General features: G+C 48.2%; 1 protein-coding gene across 2 annotated transcripts in view; it reads left to right on the forward strand.

Annotated features, from left to right (window-relative positions):
* The window catches only part of ARHGAP11A (Rho GTPase activating protein 11A), a 60,733-nt gene that overhangs the window by 14,488 nt on the left and 25,520 nt on the right, over positions 1 to 20,725 (forward strand). For both annotated transcript variants that reach the window (XM_056547306.1, XM_056547307.1), the window contains exons 5-6: positions 4,437 to 4,597; positions 17,995 to 18,129. In XM_056547306.1, the coding sequence (XP_056403281.1) occupies positions 4,437 to 4,597; positions 17,995 to 18,129 (296 nt within the window). The remainder of the gene's footprint in view (positions 1 to 4,436; positions 4,598 to 17,994; positions 18,130 to 20,725) is intronic.

A 20,725-nucleotide genomic window follows, 5' to 3' on the forward strand; every position in this document is an offset into this window, starting at 1 on the left:
CAGACTCGGAGGCTGCAGCGCTGCATGCAGGTCCCACAGGTGGGTGCTTCATGCGAGATCAGGCATCTTATCCCCTATTCTTTGGATAAGGAATAAGATATCTTAGGGCCGGAGTACCCCTTCAAGGTTATAATAAAATAGAAGTGCTCCGTGGTGTTAAATCTTCCATAAAAGGTCAAGACTAATGTAATTTGCGTTTACCAGAGTTGGTTGTACTATCAAAGGACAACATTGGATAAGATATAGACACAAACTGCTTCAGTTCCTGGCTCATTGTGTTGTCCAAATTATTTCTTAAGGCAGGCTCTATTAAAGTCTAGGTGGAAGTGACGTCTCAGCTCTGCTCCCTCTGCACATTTAAATCTGCCGCTGCCCAGAAGCAGCTTCATGGCCTAGGATAGGGCAGGATTTCATTGTGCAAAGTGGTGATGTCGGAGCAGCCTGGACTGTCAATCATGCTTGAAGAGGCCTGAATACAGCTCAAGGCAGCTTTACTATGTAAACATGCACCATGCCCCAGAGTTCTACTTGGGGGTTATTAACAATCCACGAGGAACATTTGTGATTTTCATCATTATGGAGTACATCCCTAAGTGGAAATGTCTAAATTGGACCAATTAGGCATTTTCCTTCCTTATTCTTGTGTGACTTATTAGTGTTACAAGGTCACAAGAGTGAATGCGAAGCTGGTGTCTTAAATTTGGTGTTATCACTCTCACACTCTCTGATACTGGTCACTAGAAGTTCAACATGGCACTTCATGACAAAGAACTCTAAGGAGCTTGAAAAAAAATGTTGCTCTACATTTAGGTGGCCTAGGCTATAGAGCAGGGGTCTCAAACTCCCGGGCCGCAAATGGTCCGCGGGTCGGGAGTTTGAGACCCCTGCGAACGAAAGTTTGTGGCCTGCACCAGGTATATGTAATTTGTATTGCCCGACGCCCGGGACATGCAGTTCCGGGTGCCGGGCAGGTAACTTCTTCAAGCATTTAGCCCTGCTTCGGGCAAGCAGCGCTAAATGCTGGAAGGCTTCACTTACCCCGCCCTCCTCCTCCCCGTCTCCGTTTGGACGGACGGCCCGAGTCTGATGAGGGATGTCGCGCATGTGACATCCCTCCGCAGACCCGCACAGGAGGACGTCAGTGACATCATTCATCAGGCCGCCGCCGGAGAGGAGAAGCGCAGGACAGGTAAGTTTGTCTGTGTGGGTGTGTGTGGGTCGGGGGGGTGGGGAACCTGCTGCCTATCTAATGTGGGGAACCTGCAGCCTACCTAATGTGAGGAACCCCCAGAAGTAGCACCCCCATCATCCTACACGGGGTAGGGGGTATGGGGGGGTTGCTGGTGGATGATGGGGGTGTTGCTGGTGAATGATGAGGGGCACACGATTGGGAGCATTATATGTGAGGGGCGCATGCGGCCCAGCCTCACCCAGCTACTACCTCCAGTGGCCCCCGGATGATTTGAGTTTGAGACCCCTGCTTTAGAGGATTGCCCTAAAACTGAGCTCCAGTTTCACAGGACAGGTTGCTCTCAGACCTGGCTGCACTATAGTCGGCCAAAGTTTAAAAGAAATCTGTCACCTGCATTTACTTGTCGGTACTGACAGGTAGTCCAAGTGACTCTGATGACAACGGTACTTACCTTGTCCCGTTCCGTGGTGGGGATCTCCGTTAATCTTCTCCGTTAAACTTAAGCTCCGAACGTCTTGGGGCAAACGGCGGCGCTTAGTGACGTCACCGCTGCTGCAAGACCCATCAGAGAGCAGCAGCGGCTTTGGGCATGAGCTTCCTGCTGGGTCCCGCTGCTAGAGAACAGCAGCGGTGACGTACTCCTGGGCGGTATGACCAAAAATCCATATCACGGTATTTTTGTAAGTTATGGCTTCCACGGTATTTAACGGTATTCTCCCCGTGGCAAGCAACTCATTCATTTAAAGCGCCAGGAGTACGGGGGGAGCAGCGCCCGTGGGTCACATATGATTAGTTCCCCGATGTGGGGACAACACAGCGGCTGATAATTCATTCATTTGAAGGGGGGAGGGGCCCTACCGGTATTGCGGTATAGGTAAAATTCATATTGTACAGAATTTTAAAAAACTGTTTATTAGGTATGAACCAGTATATCGCCCAGCACTACGGTGACATCGCTAAGCTCCGCCTGCACCCCAAGCCAGGTGCCCGGAGCTGGAGCTAACAGACAAGATTACCGGAGATCCCCGCCACGGAACGGGACAAGGTAAGTACCGTTGTCATTAGTGTCATCTGCACTACCTGTCGGTACCGACAGGTTAGTGCAGGCAACACTGACAGATTTCTTTCTAAAGGACAACTGCAATGTTATACAGCTTAGGCTGGGTTCACACTACGTTTTCTCCCATACAGGAGCGTATGCGCTCCCGTATGTCATTCATTTAAATGAGCCGGCCGGCCGGCTCACTTTGGCGCTGTATGTGCTTTTTCCCCGGACCTAAAACTGTGGTCAACCACGGTTTTAGGACCGGTTGTAAAAGCGATACAGCGCAAAAATGAGCCGACCGAACGTTTCACTCGCGCCGGCTCATTGAAATGAATGACATACAGGAGCGTATACGAAGGCATATGGGAGCGCAAGGTTTCAGCTCCCCCCCCGTATGGGAGAAAACGTAGTGTGAACCCAGCCTTATCCCCTATCTACAGGATAGGGGATAAGTGTTTGATTGTAGGGGGTCTGACCGCTGGGACCCCCCTGCGATCTCCTGACTGTTATGACCCCCAAACCCCGCCCCCTCCCCATACAGTTCTATGGGAGAGGCGTGTCGGCCGCAATATCAAACTGCGACCGGCCCACCTCCTGCACGGGAGAGCCGTGGCCCGTGCAGGAGATCGCAGGAGGTCCCAGTGTTCGAACATCACCCCCCCCCCCCCCGCGATCAAACACTTATCCCCTATCCTGCGGCTAGGGGATAAGTTATTTTCGTCAGCAGATGGCCTTTAAGTGCACATGCTTAGAGTCACATCCAGAGGTTGCTTTTGGGAAATGGTCATGTGAATGCTGCTAGCTTTGCTGCATAGGTTGAAGGGATGGGGAGGTCAGCATCAGAGATGAGCAAAGTTACAGTAATTCGATTTGTCATGAACCTCGCGGCTCAGCGGTTGCTGACTTTAGCCTGCATAAATTAGTTCAGCTTTCAGGTACTCCGTTGGGCTGGAAAAGATGGATACAGTCCTAGAAGAGTCTTAGACCGTGTCAGTGCTTAGACCTTACGCCGCAAAATTCATCAAATTGGTCTGCATGACTGTTGTCCCAGAAGGAAGCCTCTTCTAAAGATGATGGACAAGAAAGCCTGCAAATAATTTGCTGAAGACAAGCACATAAGGAAATTGATTACTGGAACCATGTCCTTTTGGTCCAATGTGAAGATAAAGCTATTTAGTTTAGATAGTGTCAAGGAGAAGCAGAAGATGACTCCTGGAAACCTGTGAAGCTCCGGTGAACTCCACGCCCACGAGGCTTAAAGGCATATTGTGCAGAAAAAGGGGTAAGTGTCTGATCGCCGGGGCTCCATCTGCAGGGACCCACACGTGATCTCCTGCATGGGACCCTGGCTCTCTCTGTGAATGGAGCGTGCCAACCCCCACACAAAGTAGTGGCCTATATGCCCCCTCCATGTATAGGAGAGCCAGAGGTACCTGAACACTACGGCTCTCCCATAGAGATACATGGAGGGGCCTTGTCGGGCACCGCTTGGGCAGTGTTGACATGTCCCATTCCTGGGGAGAGTCGGGTTCCTGTGCAGGAGATCGCAGAGTTCTCAACGGTCGGACCCTCCCACAATCAGACACATATCCCCTATTCTTTGGTTAGGGGATAAGCTATCCTACGTGATAGTTCTCTAAGGCAGTGCAGAGATTTAATGGTAACCACACAAAATATTAACACTTTGGGCCCAATTTGGACATTTCCACTTAGGGGTGTACTCACATTTGTTACCTAGATTTAGACATTAATGCTTGTGTTTTGAGTTATGTAATGACTGCAATATCAAACACTGATAAACAGGTTGTGCACTCACTACTTTAAGTTTTAACAATGTCATTTCTTCAGTGTTGTCACATAAAAATATATAATATAGTTACAAAAATGTGTTGCGTGTACTCACTTGTGTGGGATACTGTAATAATCAGAGGGAATATCTGGTCTGAGACCCTGACCAATCTTTACATGTATTTATAATGATCCTGGTTCATAAGGATAGAAAAAAATGCAAACATCTGACAATGAATGCTTCCCTAACCAGCTGGATCTTTCCAAATGTGCATCACTTGTTTTTTGAGGGCTTCAGTAATCTGATGGTTGGGATAAAGATTAATAGAAGTTGTCATCACTTACTGTTATGTATTTTTAGATATATTTTTTTTCTGTCCAGTAACAAATGCATTTACACATCCCCTGCAGATGTGACCTCAATAGAATGGACAGCAATAACTTGGCAGTAATATTTGCTCCTAACTTACTACATTCTGGGGAAAGTGAGAAGATATCTCCCAGCACTGAGAAGAAGTTGCGTGCTCAAGTAGAAATTGTGAAAATACTTATAGATCATCCAGCAGATATTGGTGAGATGTTTAAATGAAAGTGTGCAGGAGACTGTTTTAAAAACATTTTTCCCCCTCTGCGGTTCTCCTCATAGGGGTACTGCCGTAAACAAATATTTTCTAATGAATTGATTCCAGAAAGTTAAGCAAACTTTGTAAAATACTTCTATTTAAAATTCCTAAGCCTTCCAGTACTTATCAGCTGCTGTATACTATAGGAACTAACTGTACGCCCTGACTCCTTAAGTGACTTTGTAGTGAGCGCAGTAGCTGTGCTCGCTTCAGTGCAGTGAGTGCCGCTGCCTGGCATGTAACCCTTTAGACGATGTGATCAATGCCAACGACTGCATCTAAAGTCAAAATCTTCGGTAGTTTGGAGGAGCTTACCGAACCGCCGCGACGTGATCCCGGGGGATTGGCAAGCTAGAATGTTAGAGGAGGGCCCCTTTACCTGACGCCGATTGCTGACTCACTGATGTAGATCAATGAATAACCAACCAATCACACTGTGTAATACTATGCCATATGCATACCAATATATGCTGAATGTAATCAAAATGTGTAAAATTAAAAATTCTCTAAAATATAAAATCCCCTCGCCTAGTAAAAATTACCCTAATTTTCCTATTTTACAATAAAGAAAAAAAATTGGAAACATTTGGTATCGCCGCGTGCGTAAATGTCCAAACTATTAAAATATAATGTTTTTGATCCTGTACGGTAAACTGTAAATGTAAAAAACAAACAAGTACTGTGTTTTTTTTTTTTTTTTTTACGTTTAAGGCCTAAGACTATTTTGACCTTAACCCCTTCACGATGAGCGACGTACATGTACGGGGCCGCGAAGTGTCACATGGCGCGCGGCGACGTACATGTACGGCGCGGGGTTCCGGGAGTGCAGCGACACCGGTAGTGGTGATCGGGCCGGGGGGGGGGGGGGGGTCCTGAGACCCCCCCATGACCGCGATGGGCGCATATCGCAGGTCAATTCAGACCTGCAATCTGCGCAATTCCGGGTCATACGGGTCACTGGTGACCCGGAAAATAAGAGGGATCTGGGGTGTCAGAGACACCCTTTATCCCCCTCAAGGGATAGGAGTTTGGTGGCAGGGGTGCCACCCCTCCTATCCCTGCTATTGGTCGGCCGAGCGACCAACCGATAGCAGACCGGGGGAGGTTAAAGTTCGGTTCTCCCGCTTTGGGTTTCTGGGCAAAACGGGGGAACTGTCCAGGGAACGGCGCCGAAGGTCCCTTACCTGGATCCCGGTGCGCGATCCCCCATGCGGGGATCCCCCACGTGCGGCGACGGCAGCAATTCATCCGGGTCCTGCCAGGCGAGTTGTTGCCTAGCAACATCCGGAGGGCCACAGTTTACAGTCGTCTCTAAACCATGGCCCTCCAGATGTTGCAAAACTACAACGCCCAACATGCCCAGACAGCAGTTTGCTGTCTGGGCATGCTGCGAGTTGTAGTTTTGCAACATCTGGAGGGCCACAGTTTTGAGGCCACTGGACAGTGCTTTACAACCCGAACCCCTCTAAATCTTGCAAAACTACAACTCCCAGCATTCAGGAACAGCATAAGGCTGTCTTGGCATGCTGGGGGTTGTACTTTCGTGCCTCCAGCCGTTGCATAACTATATCACCCAGCATGCCCTTCCGCAATCAGTACATGCTGGGAGTTTTAGTTTTGCAACAGCTGGAGGCACACTGGTTGGAAAACCTTGAGTTAGGTTCTATGACCTAACTCAGTATTTTCCAAACTCAAGGTTTTCCAACCAGTGTGCCTCCAGCTGTTGCAAAACTACAACTCCCAGCATGCATGGTCTGTTAGTGCATGCTGGGAGTTGAAGTTTTGACCCCCCTCCCATGTGAATGTACAGGCTACATTCACACTGGCGGCAGATTACGGTGAGTTCCCCGCTTCTTGTTTGAGCTGCGGCAAATTTTTCGCCGCAGCTCAAACTCCTAGCGGGAAACTCAGTGTAATCTGCCTCCAGTGTGAATGTAACCTATAAACACTACACTAACATAAAATAAAGAGTAAAACACTACATATACACATGTACACTGCCCCCCCCCCCTACCACCCCCCCTTCCCCAATAAAAATGAAAAACGTATTGTACGGCAGTGTTTCTAAGATGGAGCCTCCAGTTGTTGCAAAACAAATACTCCCAGCATTTCTGGACAGCAATTGACTGTCCAAGCATGCTGGGAGTTTTACAACAGCTGGAGGCACCCTGTTTGGGAATCACTGGCATAGAATACCCCTATGTCCACCCCTATGCAAGTCCCTAATGCAGGCCTCAAATGCGCATGGCGCTTTCACTTTGGAGCCCTGTTGTATTTCAAGGCAACAGTATAGTGACACATATGGGGCATTGCCGTACTCGCGAGAAACTGCCTAACACATGTTGGCACATTTCTCCTTTTACCCCTTATGAAAAGGAACATTTGGGGTCTACACCAGCATGTTAGTGTAAAAAAATAAACATTTTTACACTAACATGCTGGTGTTGCCCTATACTTTTCATTTTCACAAGAGGTAAAAGGGAAAAACGCCCCCCAAAATTTGTAACGCAATTTCTCCCGAGTACGGAGATACCCCATATGTGGGCGCAAAGTGCTCTGGGGGCGCACAACAAGGCCCAGAAGGGAGAGTGCGCCATGTACATTTGAGGTGATTTGCACAGGGGTGGCTGATTTTTACAGCGGTTCTGACAAACGCCAAAAAAAAAAAAAAAAAAAAAAAAAATGAGCACACCCACATGTGACCCCATTTTGGAAACTACACCCCTCACGGAATGTAATAAGGGGTACAGTGAGAATTTACTCCCCGCAGGTGTCTGACGGATCTTTGGAACAGTGGTCCGTGAAAATGAAAAATGTTGCACAGCCCACTGTTCCAAAGATCTGTCAGACACCAGTGGGGGGTAAATGCTCACTGTACCCCTCATTACATTCTGTGAGGGGTCTAGTTTCCAAAATGGTATGCCATGTGCTATAAATAGTCCTCTATGGGCACTATTAAAGTGTAAAAATGAAAGTAAAAAAGTAAATAAAAAAAAAGCGCAAAATTGCTGCTTTTTTGTCACATTTTATTAAAAAAAAATTTATAAAAAAATGTTATATACACAAATGTGGTATCAATAAATCGTACAGCTCATTATTTTCTGTCTACCGTATATACTAGAGTATAAGCCGAGTTTTTCAGCACCATTTTTCGTGCTGAAAACAGCCCCCTCGGCTTATACTCGAGTGAACTCTCCGCCCTCAGTGGTCTTCAACCTGCGGACCTCCAGAGGTTTCAAAACTACAACTCCCAGCAAGCCCGGGCAGCCATCGGCTTGCTGGGAGTTGTAGTTTCGAAACCTCTGGAGGTCCGCAGGTTGAAGACCACTGCGGCCTTCAACATCATCCAGCCCCCTCTCACCCCCTTTAGTTCTGTACTCGCCTCCGCTCTGCGCTGGTCCGGTGCTGCAGGACGGTCCGGTGAGGAGGTCGTCCGGTGGGATAGTGGTTCCGGGCTGCCATCTTCACCGGGGCCTCTTCTCCGTGCTTCAGGCCCAGAATAGAGGCGTTGCCTTGGCGATGATGCAGAGGGACATTGGTAATGAACGTACCTCTGCGTCGTCGTCAAGGCAACGTGACTATTCCGGGGCCGGGCCGGAAGCGCGGAGAAGAGGCCTCCCCGGTGAAGATGGCAGCCCGGAACCACTATCCCACCGGACGACCTCCTCACCGGACAGTCCTGCAGCACCGAACCAGCGCCGAGCGGAGGTGAGTACAGAACTAAAGGGGGTGAGAGGGGGCTGGATGATATTGAAGGCCGCAGTGGTCTTCAACCTGCGGACCTCCAGAGGTTTCAAAACTACAACTCCCAGCAAGCCCGGACAGCCGATGGCTGCCCGGGCTTGCTGGGAGTTGTAGATTTGAAATCTCTGGAGGTCCGCAGGTTGAAGACCACTGAGGGCAAAGAGTCCACTCGAGTATAAGCCGAGGGGGGTGTTTTCAGCACGAAAAATGGTGCTGAAAAACTCGGCTTATACTCGAGTATATACGGTAGACAGAAAATAATGAGCTGTACGATTTATTGATACCACATTTGTGTATATAAAACTTTTAAATTTTTTTTTCTATAAAATGTGACAAAAAAGCAGCAATTTTGCGCTTTTTTTTTAATTTACTTTTTTACTTTCATTTTTACACTTTAATAGTGCCCATAGAGGACTATCTATAGCAATCCTTTGATTGCTAATACTGTTCAGTGCTATGCATATGACATCAGTTTTATCGGTCATCTTCTGCTCTGGTCTGCTCGATCTCAAACCAGAGCAGAAGACCCCGGGAAACGGCCGGAGCCAGGTGACGGGACCTCCGGCCACCATGCTGGATGATCCCTGCGGCAGCGATGCGGGTGTTCCGATCATCCATTTAAAGTACCGCACTGCCGCAGATGCTGTGATCTGTATTGATCACTGCATCTGAGGGGTTGATGGCCATTACCGGTGCGTTTCTGTCTGCTGATAGGTCATGACGGAGCTTAAATGTATGCCATGGTGCGTAAAGTACCACCGCACCATGATGTACATTTACGTCCATTGTCGTTAAGGGGGTTAATTACGTCATATTAAATTTTTTTTTTTATATAAAAAGCATTAAAAAAGTAGAATCAAAACAAAAATTGTACCGATAAAAACTACATATGACAGCGCAAAATAATGAGCCCTTTAGACAGCTCTGTATACGAAAAATGTTATAGGGGCCAGAAAAGGACTATTTCTCTATCAGCTCCATTGGGGGACACATACCTTGGGTATATGCTGTTGTTGCTAGGAGACTTGACACTATGGAAACCAAAAAGTCGGCTCCTCCCAGCAGGATATACCCGCCTACAGAGCCTGAGGTAATCCGTTTAAGCTTAGTGTCTACAGGAGATGGACACTAGTCTGGGATTCTCCCCAGACTTGGTCTAACTTTTATTTTTTCAGATAGGGATGTTTAGTTTCTTATTTCCTTTTTATTTTCCTGTTTTCAGGTGGGGACTCAGGAACATAGCGTTCACTGTTTCCCCATTTGCGATTGAGGGGCACAGACATCTTGGATGTACTGTCAACCCCCTCTCGCCAACGGCCAGTGCCTGGGGTTGTACCTCACGGGTCCCCCACTTTTCCCTGCTCGTCTAGCTTTTTAAGCCCGGCGTAATGCACGTGACTAAAAGCTGGCTGAAGGCTTCGTCAGGAAGACTTCATTAAATAAGTTCTTCTGACTAAGGTGAGTATATTTCCCCCTTTTTTCTTAGGTACTGGACTCTCAACAGCTGGAGACACCCTTTTTTTCAATAAGGGTTTATGGGACTGGCCAGGAGGGGTTCTTCCCTCACTTTTTACTCTATGGGGGAAAGTTTTTATTGGGGTTTGAGCAGTGGCATTTATATATTGTGGGCATGTGTGTGTTTGGTGCACAGTATGTATGAGGCGGCTATCCTTCAGCCTGGCCGCATAGAAGCTTTTACTTTTGTTGTCGGCAGTGTTCTGCCGACGGCGTTCGCCCACTCCGTTCCCCTGAGGCGCACATGCGTTCACAAGGTGCGTTCGGGGCCAGGAGCGGGCGCCATCATTATCTGGGTTATTTCTTCTCCGCCCACCCTGAGCCGCCGAAGCCTTTCAGGATGGCGCGAATCTCCTCCATTCAGCTCTGTGCGTGCGCAGGGGGTTTGCAGAGCCAATCAAAATTGTCCTTGTAATTGACACGCCCCCTCTGGCCATTGGTCCAGCGTTTTCTCTCTCCCTATCTCTGCTCACAGCAGCAGTCTGAGGGGCACAGACCAGGGTGAGACTGTTCCTTTTTATTACTATGTCCGTGCCCAGAACTGTTCCTTCCTCTAAACGGATAGCTAGGTCCTTAGTTACTTATTACACCTGTAATAGCTGTAACACAAAAATGTCTGGTTCTGCTGAACTTGTTCTGCCTGCACCACTGCTCCCCCAGACCCCCCGGCTATTACTACCCGGGATGTTCTACCAGACCTGGTGGGTTCGGCCTTCCCTCCAGCCTGGGTTTCTTCCCTCTTACAGTCTATATCCGACTTGGCGCAGGTTTCCCGTTCTGTGGTGACTGCCTTGGAGAGGTCGGCCCTCCGGGGGGACTCGCTCCCCTTCTCCCTACGCTTCTCGCAAGCGTAATAGGGATGTTTCCTCTGAATCATCCCCGGGGTCTTCGGACAGGTACGGGCATTCCCTTCATAGGTCTTGCCCCGCTACCTCAGCTTATCACAAGCGTCCCTCTTCCAGAGGACGCTCCCGCAGTCACCGCTCTGGCTCTCCAGAGCTGTGTACCGGGTCAGTCTTTTCCTCATCTAGGGCCGCCTCAACGCGTTCCCATTCACCTGGAGAGCTTGTGGATGAGGTTTCCGAATCGGCATCTGTCTCAGAGGACCGCTCGGATTCTGCCGACACGGTGAACTCATTGGTTTTGGCCATAAGAGACACCTTTCATCTAGAGGACCCAGGAACTTCGGACGTGGCTCCAGAAGTTGCCTTTCATCGTGCCCGACCTCTTCCAGGGCTGCCTCACCTCGTTCTCATTAACCTGGAGAACTTGTGGATGAGGTTTCTGATTTGGCCTCCGACTCAGAGGGCTGCATGGATATGCCTGATGTGGTGTACTCATTGGTTTCGGCCATAAGAGACCCCTTCCAGCTAAAGGACCCAGGAACTTCGGACGTGTCTCCAGAAGTCTCCTTTCTTCGTGCCCGACCGGCACCCAAGACTTTCTCGCTGAATCTCGCTGAATTTGAAACCTGGCTGGAATCTGCCTGAAAACGCCCTGACTAAAAGTTTCAGAAAACAAAGAAGGTTCAAGCGCGGTATCCCTTTGCAAAGGACCTCATTGCTCGGTGGACCTCCTCTCCAACTGTGGATCTACCGGTCTCCCGCCTCTCTAAGACTACTGTCTTGCCGTTTGGCTTTTGCGGCTGCCTTCCAGGATCCAGCGGACAAGAAGGTGGAGACCTAGGCAAAAATTGCCTTTGAGACAGCAGGATCTCCCTTTCTTCCTGCTTTTGCTTCTGCCTGGGTGTCAGATGCCCTTTTAGTATGGTCTCCCAACTCCGCCAGGGTAGTATTCAGGATCCCTCCTGGGGATTTATCTAGACTAGCTCTCCGAGGCTCCTATGTCGGAGATCTTATGGGTTCTGCTTCCACGTGCAGCCGCTGTGCTGCCTTTGCCACAGGCTACCTGGTAGCCCTCCTTCGCTACATGTGGCTTATAGCCTGGAATGCGGACACAGCCTTCAAGAAGTGAGGCGACGGGCGGAAAGAGTTCCTTATACCTCTGGATAAGGCTCGCAGAACCACTTTCCATCGGAAGTCCTCCTCCTTCTGGTCCTGCGGACCTTTGGTACCAACAAAGGTCCAGCCATGCGCCTTCACAGGGAGGGTGGTTGGTCGTCTTGCTCTTCCGGGATGCCTGGACACGCACTTTCCAGTTTCCTGGGTCGAATGTTGTAGCCAACGGATACAGGGTCAAATTTGCCTCCCTTCCATGGGACTGCTTTTTTTCTTCCCGGACCCCCCGGTCCTCCTCTCTAGCGGAGGCATTTCGGGGCGCGTTCCAGTTCCCTTTCATCAAGGGAGTAATTGTCCCTGTTCCTTCAGGGGAACGTTTTCAAGGTTTTTTATTACAACATCTTTGTGGTCCCTAAGACGGGCGTTGCTGTTCGCCCAATCGTGGTTACATAGTACGGTCGAAAAAAGACATACGTCCATCAAGTTCAACCAGGGAATTGAAGGGTAGGGGTGTGGTGGGATATTGGGGGAAGGGATGGGATTTTATATTTCTGCATAAGCATTAATGTTATTTTGTTCTTGTGCATCTCCACAAGCATCTTCTGCTTCCCATTCCAAATGGAGTCTCTCCGTTCGGGGCTGAAGTCCATGGTTCAAGGGGAGTTTTTCTTCCCTCGGTGGACATCAAGGATGCCTGCCTCCACATTCCAATATTTCCCGGTCATCAGCGGTACTTCCGCTTTGCAATTCCGGACGGCCATTTTTTATTGTGGCTCTCCCTTTCTTTCGGTCTGACCACTACTCCGCAGGTCCTTACGGACAAGAGTGGTTTCAGTGATTCCTTTCTTGGACGACCTCCTGATCAGAGCTCTTCAGTTGGATGGTTAATCGTGACAAGTTCATCCTCTCCCCTGGGGCTCCAGTTTGACGCGGCCTCTGCCCGCTTTAGACTCTACCGGACATTCTGCTGACTCTCTTGTCAGGAGTCCGATAACTTCGGCATCCTGCTCCAGTTTCCATTCGCTTTTGCATACTGTCCTGGGTCGGTTGCTGGCGGCCGTGGAGGCCGTGCCATTCGCCCAGTTTCATCACCGACCTCTTCAACTGGTGATTCTCTTCCGGTAGGACAGGTCCCCTTTGTCTCTCGACTGCAAGATCGTTCTCTCTCGACAGTCTTGTCGGTCCCTTCTATGGTGGCTTCGTTTCCCCCTGCCTTTCAGGGGCGCTCCTTCCTGCCGGTCTGTTGGACTGGGGAGGTGTTTTCAAGGACTGACCGGTCTGGGGCCTTGGTCCCCCCAGAAGCCCTTCTCCCCATCAACATGCTGGGACTAGGGCAATTCTGTCTTTGCTTGCTTTTTTGGGAAATTCCCTTCTGGGCAGAACTCAAGTTTCCGACCATCTCGGCGATCTTCATTCCGGACATACTCAACTGGTAGGTGGTCTCTCTGCTGGTCCTCAGCCGTCCAAGGCGAGTGGTCCCTAAATCCGGAGGTGTTTGCAGTGACCTGCAACCTCTAGGGCGCTCCAGGTGTGGACCTCTACTCGTCCCGCCACAACTGAAGCATTCCTCTCTCCTGGTCAGGCTTTGCCCTACCTCATCTGTTTCTTAGTCGGGCCTGGCCCTACCTTATCTGTTTCCTCCCCTTCCTCTCATTCCAGAGTCCTGAAGAAACTCTCACAGCAGAGGGCGTTCCCGCCATTCTCGTGGCCCAGACTGGCTCCGGCGGGCGTGGTACGTCGTCGCGGTGAGGTTCCTAACGACTTACCGCTGTGCCTCCCCTCTCGCCCAGACCTCCTATCTTAGGTCCCCTGTGCCACCCCTATTTACTGTCCCAGCTTTTGACGGCGTGGAGGTTGAGACCGCGTTTTCTCTTCCCAAGTGGTTCGCACCATGCTGAGGGCTCGCGAGCCTTCCTCTGCGAAGATTTACCACTATACCTGGCGGTCTTATTTTCATTGGTGTGAATCTCAGCCTTTTTTTCTCCGGTCGTGGTTTTCCTTCTCCGACCCCTTTTCCCTTTCCAGTTAGGGTTGGCCCAAGGGTTGGCTCTCAGCTCCCTTTAGGGTCAAAGTTCGGCCCTTTTCATTCCTTTTCAAAGTCCTCTGGCGTTCAATTCTCACGTCCAGACCTGCTTCAGGGAGTGGCACACACTGCCCCTCCTCGGTCCCCTTCTCCCACTTGGGACTTACACTTGGTCTTAGGTGAGCTGCAAGACGCTCCCTTTGAACCTCTCAGGGACATTCCTCTTTGCCGCCTTCCCTGGAAGGTGGCATTCCTTATTACTCTTACCTCTGTTAGGTGGGTGTCAGAGCTGGCAGTTTTCTCCTGCCTTCTGCCTTCCTGGTTGTATACCAGGAAAAGTTGTTTTCCATCCTGGTCCGTCCTTTTTACCTGACATGGTTTGGACATCGTCCTACCGTCTTTTTGTCCGGCCCCTTCTCATCCCAGGGAGTTTGCTCCACAAACTGGTTGTGGAGAGGGCTGTTCGGACTTCTCTCAGTCACTTCCTTTCGGCAGTGTGACTCCTTTTTTTTTTTTTTTTTTTTTCCAGAAGGTCGTCTTACAGGACGACCTGCTTCTACGGCCACAATTTTTCGGTGGATCCGGTCTGCTTACCGCTGCAAGGGGAAGATTCCCCCTTCCGGTTTTTGGCTTATTCTGCCCGTTTTTCGTTAAAGTTTTATTTATTTTTTTAAAGTAGTGCAATAATAATAATAATAAAAAAATAAAATATAGATATATATAGAGATATATATATATGTGTGTGTGTATATATATATATATATATATATATATATATATATATATATATATATAATCAGGTATCGTTTTAATCATATTGACCTACAGAATAAAGATAATTTGTAATTTTTACCATAAAAAGCACTGTAGAAAAACCAAACCCCCCCCCCCCCCCACAATTGTAAAATTGCAGTTTTCTTAACCATTTCCGCCCACAAATTTTTTTTTTGTGTTGCAGTTCATTTTATGTTAGGATGAAAGGTGTCATTACAAAGTAAAAATGGTAGGAAAAAAAAACCCTCATGGGTTGGTCGGTGGAATAAAAAAGGTGGATTTTAAGAGGAGAGGAGAAAAAACAAAAACTTGAAAATAAAAATTCCTTAAAGGGGTACTCTGGTGTAAAACAATTGTTTTTCATATAAACTGTGCTCTCTGCTGTCACCTCTCAAACTGTGACCACAGTGCTCTCTGCTGTCACCTCTTTCCGTGTCAGGAACTGTCCATAGCAGGAACAAATCCCCATAGCAAACCTTTCCTGCTTGGGACAGTCAGGGGTGTGGAAATTTTATAAAAAAAACTACTTGTCCACAGGAATAAAATGGAGCAGAATCTACTTGTCCCTCATGATGATCCATTTGTCCGGGCCAATTTTTGCTTTTACGCTCTCATTTTTTCCTCCTCTCCCTATAATAGCCATGAATACCTACTATAATGATACCTTTTTAATTCTTCAATAACATATTCTCCGAACCAAAATAAATATATATATACACACACACACTGTGTGTGTGTGTGTGTGTGTATGTGCATATGTGAAATTTAAATAGTAAAACATAATTTTGCAGATTTGGGGGTTTTCTTTTCTACGCCATTTACCTTGTGTGGTCAGATAACATGTTAGTTTCACACTTTAGGCCGCCTGATTACAGTAGTACCAGATTTTTATAGTTTACGTCATGTTTTACTAATTTAAAAAAAAATTCTGAACTTGTAGCTTTTTTTTCCCCGCATACCATGCTGTATGAGGGCTAATTTTTGGTGCCATAATCTGTTTTTTGTATCGGTACCATTTTGGTATTGATCTGACTTTTTAATCGCTTTTTAACTTTTTTTTTTCTGGGATATTATAAAAATTGCAATTCTGTGGTTTGGTATATATATTTTTTTTTTTAGATTTACCGTATGGGATACATAATGTTCTATTTTAAAGGAGTAGTCCGGCGCGCAGTTTTCTAATTTTATCCTGTCCGGGCTGCAAAATAAAATAAAACAAAACAAACTTTCTCTTATCTGCCAACGAGCCCCCGGAGCTCCGGTACATGTGTTTGGTCCCCGGGCTGTATTCTTCTTACTTACTGTTAGTCCGAAGCTCCGTGTGACATGCCGGGCTATCACCAGAAGAGGCGAGACATCGCTGCAGCCGGTGATGGGCTGAAGCTCCGTGTGACGTGCCGGGCTAACAGGAAGTAAGAATAATACAGCCCGGGGACCGAACACCTGTACCGGAGCTCCGGGGGCTCGTTTGCAGATAAGAGAAAGTTTGTTTTGTTTTAATTTGCAGCCTGGACGGGATAAAAAGAGAAAAGTGCGCGCCGGACTACTCCTTTAATAAGTCGTACAATTACGCATGCAGCGATACTAAATACCGTATTTATCGGGGTATACCACGCACCGGCCTATAACACGCACCCTCATTTTACCAAGGATATTTGGGTAAAAAAAGTTTTTTACCCAAATATCCATGGTAAAATGAGGGTGCGTGTGTGCGCGCGTGTATACCCCGATACACCCCCAGGAAAGGCAGGGGGAGAGAGGCCGTCGCTGCCCGCTTCTCTCCCCCTGCTTTTCCTGGGGTCTAGAGCCCTGCTGCCGGCCCTTCTCACCCCCTGGCTATCGGCGCCGCTGCCCGTTCTGTCCCCCTGACTATCGGTGCCGGCGCCCCATTGCCGGCGCTGATAGCCAGGGGGAAAGAAGGGGCAGCGGCACCCATTGCCGGCGCCGCTGCCCCATTGCCTTCCCCCATTCCCGGTGGCATAATTACCTGTTGCCGGGGTCTGGTCCGCGCTGCTGCAGGCCTCCGGCGTGCGTCCCCTGCGTCGTTGCTATGTGCTGCGCTGCGCGGCGCATAGCAACGACACAGGGGACGCACGCCGGAGGCCTGCAGCAGCGCCAAATAGCCAAATTTTATATGCCGATAAATACGGTATGTTTATTTTTATTATGTTTGCATGGTTTTATATAGGAAAAGGGGGTCATTAACTTTTAACATGGAAGGGGTTAAGGTGTGTTTTCTAAACTTTTATTAAAACTTTTTTTTTTTTTTTTTTACACTTTTAGGAGGAATCATTAGATTCCTCATACAGATTAATAGAGTTCTGTTGAACTCAATTGATCTTTGTGCTCTGCGATCCCTTGATAGAGCCTAGTCCAGCCAGGCTCTATCAATGACAGAGCCACGGGACAGCAGGAAGCAGAGGTAAGCCCTCCGGCTACCTGCACTGTGGACCGCCCACCCGCAATCGCGCTGTGGGTAGGCGATCCACCCCACAGCTTTGACGGCGGCGATCTAAAGGGTTAATAGCCGGCCGCGGTGATCGCCGCATGCTGGCTATTAGCGGCGGCCCCCGTCTACTGAGAACAGCCGGGGTCAGCAGAGTATGGAGCGGGCAGGAGTCCGGAGCCCGCTCCATACAGGCTGCTAAGTGCCGCATGCGGGCTGGAAACTTGCGCCCCGTGCAGACTTGCGTCCACTCCTCCCCTCAACTCTTCGAAGCTAGAGCTGGAGGGAGGGAAGGAAGGCATAGCAGGGGAGATAGGACGTGCACAGCTTCTCATCTCCCCCTGCTCTGCTTAGGAGGACACAAGTTTCCACAGCCAGGGGCTGCAGAGTATAGAGTCGGAAGCCCGCTCCATACAGTCTAGAGTGCCGCAGCGCTTGTCAGGTCTGGCCCTGCTTGCCCAAAGCCAGGCTAAGGGCCGGAAAAATTCACCTGACCGGCGCCCGAAACTCCATCTCCCGGGCATCGGACGATAGGAATTCCACATCCCTGGACAGTTTCTGACATGGATAGAGGTGTCAGCACTGTGGTCAGACTGAAAAGAACAGCTCCACTTCCTCTCTAGTATACAGCAGCTGATAAGTACTATAAGGATTGATATTATTATTATTATTATTTTTATTTTTTTTATAAAGTCATCTGTTTTAACTTTCTGGCACCAGTTGATTTGAAAAAAAAAATGTTTAAAAAAATTCACAGGAGTACCCATTTAAGGCCAAAATGAGTCCTTAAGCGGTTAAAGGTCTGTACAGCGTTGATATATTGACATATTGTACTGAGGTTTTATTCATGACTGTTGAACTTTTTTTCATGTTTATTTTTTTCCAGGATGTGTTCCTGATTTCCTTCTTGAAAAGATCCCAGGCATGCTGGGAGTGGATGTGGGAGCTGACACTCCTGGACCTGAGGCATGTGAAGGAGAGTCTGCTGGAGAGAGGAAAAGGAGGCGGAGGAGTGTTGGAGGTAATCTTTTCAAAATAGTTGTCAGATGCCATAAGGCTTAGGGCTTGCTCTCTTAGGAGGAGCTCTGTCGGCAGTTTTGTCAAGTTTAGAGGAGAAAAAAATAGTGCAAGCAAAATTACCGGATCACCGACTGTTCCCATGCAAGTAAATGGGGTATGTTGGGACCCAGCAGGACTCTGTGAAAACTGGGCTATGTTGGGACTCAGAGGCAAACAGCAATGTGAACCTAGCCTTACCCTAACGTACATATAATGTGAATTTCTTAGTACATTGTTTGGTATTACCTGCCCTGAGTTGGATGGCAGGATGCATAACCTGTATAGTTTACTTGATTTAAGGACTGGATGAATGCATTTTTGTCAGATGGAATGGAACACTTAGTCTATGTTCACACAGCAGAATTTCCACAATTCCACACAAATTCTGTTCAGCAAAGCTTGCTAAACACAATTGTAGAATTCGGCTTAATTTCTGCGTTTTCAGAATTTTGCTGATATTCAAACACCATTTTGTGCAAGTTACATGTTGTCTGCACTGGCTATGTAACTTTTTCTTGCTGTGTGCTTGCAGGTAGTGTAGCTGTCAGGTCAGCTGAATTTATAAAAAAAAAAAAAAAAAAAAAGTGTGCAATTGTACCCCAGTGACTGGCTTGAGTATAAGTTTGTGAGCTTTTCTGTTTATTTTTATTTTATTTTGCTCTATTCGGAAGCTTCCTATCATTTTACACAAATTTATAAAGTGATGTGCACCACATGAATTTTGCTCGTCAACAGGGAAAACATACAACTGCACATGAGGTTTAGCATTGAGCAAAAAAGTGTGGTCATCTTAAGACTTCCTTCACACTTAGTAACACGAGTATTTGAGAACAGTTGCTTCATTAACCCCTTAAGGCATGCTCTTTAATTGTACGGCGCTGCATAGCACCTCTTAGCGCACAGCGCCGTATATCTACGGCGCGGCTGTGATGCGAGCGCAGGAATTGTGCTCACTTCATTCCTGGCGGCTTTCTGGAGCCGCCGGTAATGGCAGATATCAGCGATCGCGCTGAGGTCTGCCATTAACCCCTCAGGTGCCGTGATCAATACAGATCATGGCATCTGCGGCAGTGCGGCAATTATAATGGCTGATCTGATCGCCCACGGCACTGCCTTCCATCAGACCAGAGCAGAAGATCACCGATAATACTGATCAGTGCTATGCCCTATGCATAGCACTGAACAGTATTAGCAATCAAATGATTGCTGTAAATAGTCCCCTATGGGGACTAAAAATGTGTAAAATAAATGTAAAAAAATATGGAAAAATCCCCTCCCCCAATAAAGTTCTAAATTGCCCTTTTCCCCCATATTAATACATAAAAGCCTAAAAAAAATTATCATATTTGGTATGGTTTCGTGCGTAAATGTCCGAACTATAAAAATATAATGTTAATGATCCCCTACGGCGAATGGCGTAAACGTAAAAAAAAGCAAGTAAAAAGTCACATATACGCAAATCTGGTACCAAACCAAACTACAGATCATGGCGCAAAATAAGAAAGTGATAGGTGGTCAGAATAGGGCAATTTTAAACATACTGATTTTGTTTAAAAAAAAAATTTGGATTTTTTTAAAAAGCAGTACAATAATAGAAATGTATGTAACCATCGGTATCATTTTAATCGTATTGACACAGAGAGTAAAATTGAGGAACCTTTCATTTACATAAATTAGGGCTTATCCATACACACCCAGTAGACCTATGTCAATAGGTATAACATGCTGCTGAATGGGGTGGGGGCAGTACTTATACTCTAAACCTTTAGTAGCCGCTACTAGGGATCGACCGATTATCGGTATGGCCGATATTATCGGCCGATAATCACGATTTTGGGCATTATCGGTATCGGCAATTACCTTGCCGATAATGCCCCGCCCCCACCGCGACCGCCACCCTGCCGCACCCCCGACCCACCGCGTCGCACCCAGTAGTGCTGGGCGATATACCGGTATGGATTTTTGCCCATACCGCTATACCGGTCGGGCCCCTCCCCCACCCTCCAAGTCAATAAAAAAATTAAACTTACCCGTAATGGGGGTGGTCCGGGCCATCCATCCTTCCTGTAGTGTCCGGGGGCATTCCGGGTGAAGAGTGAACCGGTCCGGGCTGTCCTTCTTCTCCGGCGGTCATCTTCTCCACTCCGGGCAGGCTCCGGCCTAGTACACTGCATAGACGGCGCTACGCCGTGACGTCAGATGCTACGGCGTAACTGCGCAGCGGCGTCTATGCAGCGTACTAGGCCGGAGTGGAGAAGATGACCGCCGGAGAAGAACAGCCCGGACCGGTTCACTCTTCACCCGGAATGCCCCCGGACACTACAGTAAGGAAGGATGGATGGCCCGGACCACCCTGACAGGTAGGGGGAGAGAAGCGGGTGGCGGCGGCGGTCTATGGCCCCGCAAAAGCCACTGCAGATCATGGATTGAAAGCGCCCGCTTTAAATCAATGATCTGCAGCGGTGTCGCAGGGGGTTAAATAGCCGATAACTTATACCGGAATATCGGTATAAGTTATCGGCTATCGGCCCTAACCTGCACCGATTATCGGTATCGGC

The sequence above is a fragment of the Hyla sarda genome, chromosome 11 (genome assembly GCF_029499605.1).
Source record: "Hyla sarda isolate aHylSar1 chromosome 11, aHylSar1.hap1, whole genome shotgun sequence".
NCBI lineage: Eukaryota > Metazoa > Chordata > Amphibia > Anura > Hylidae > Hyla > Hyla sarda.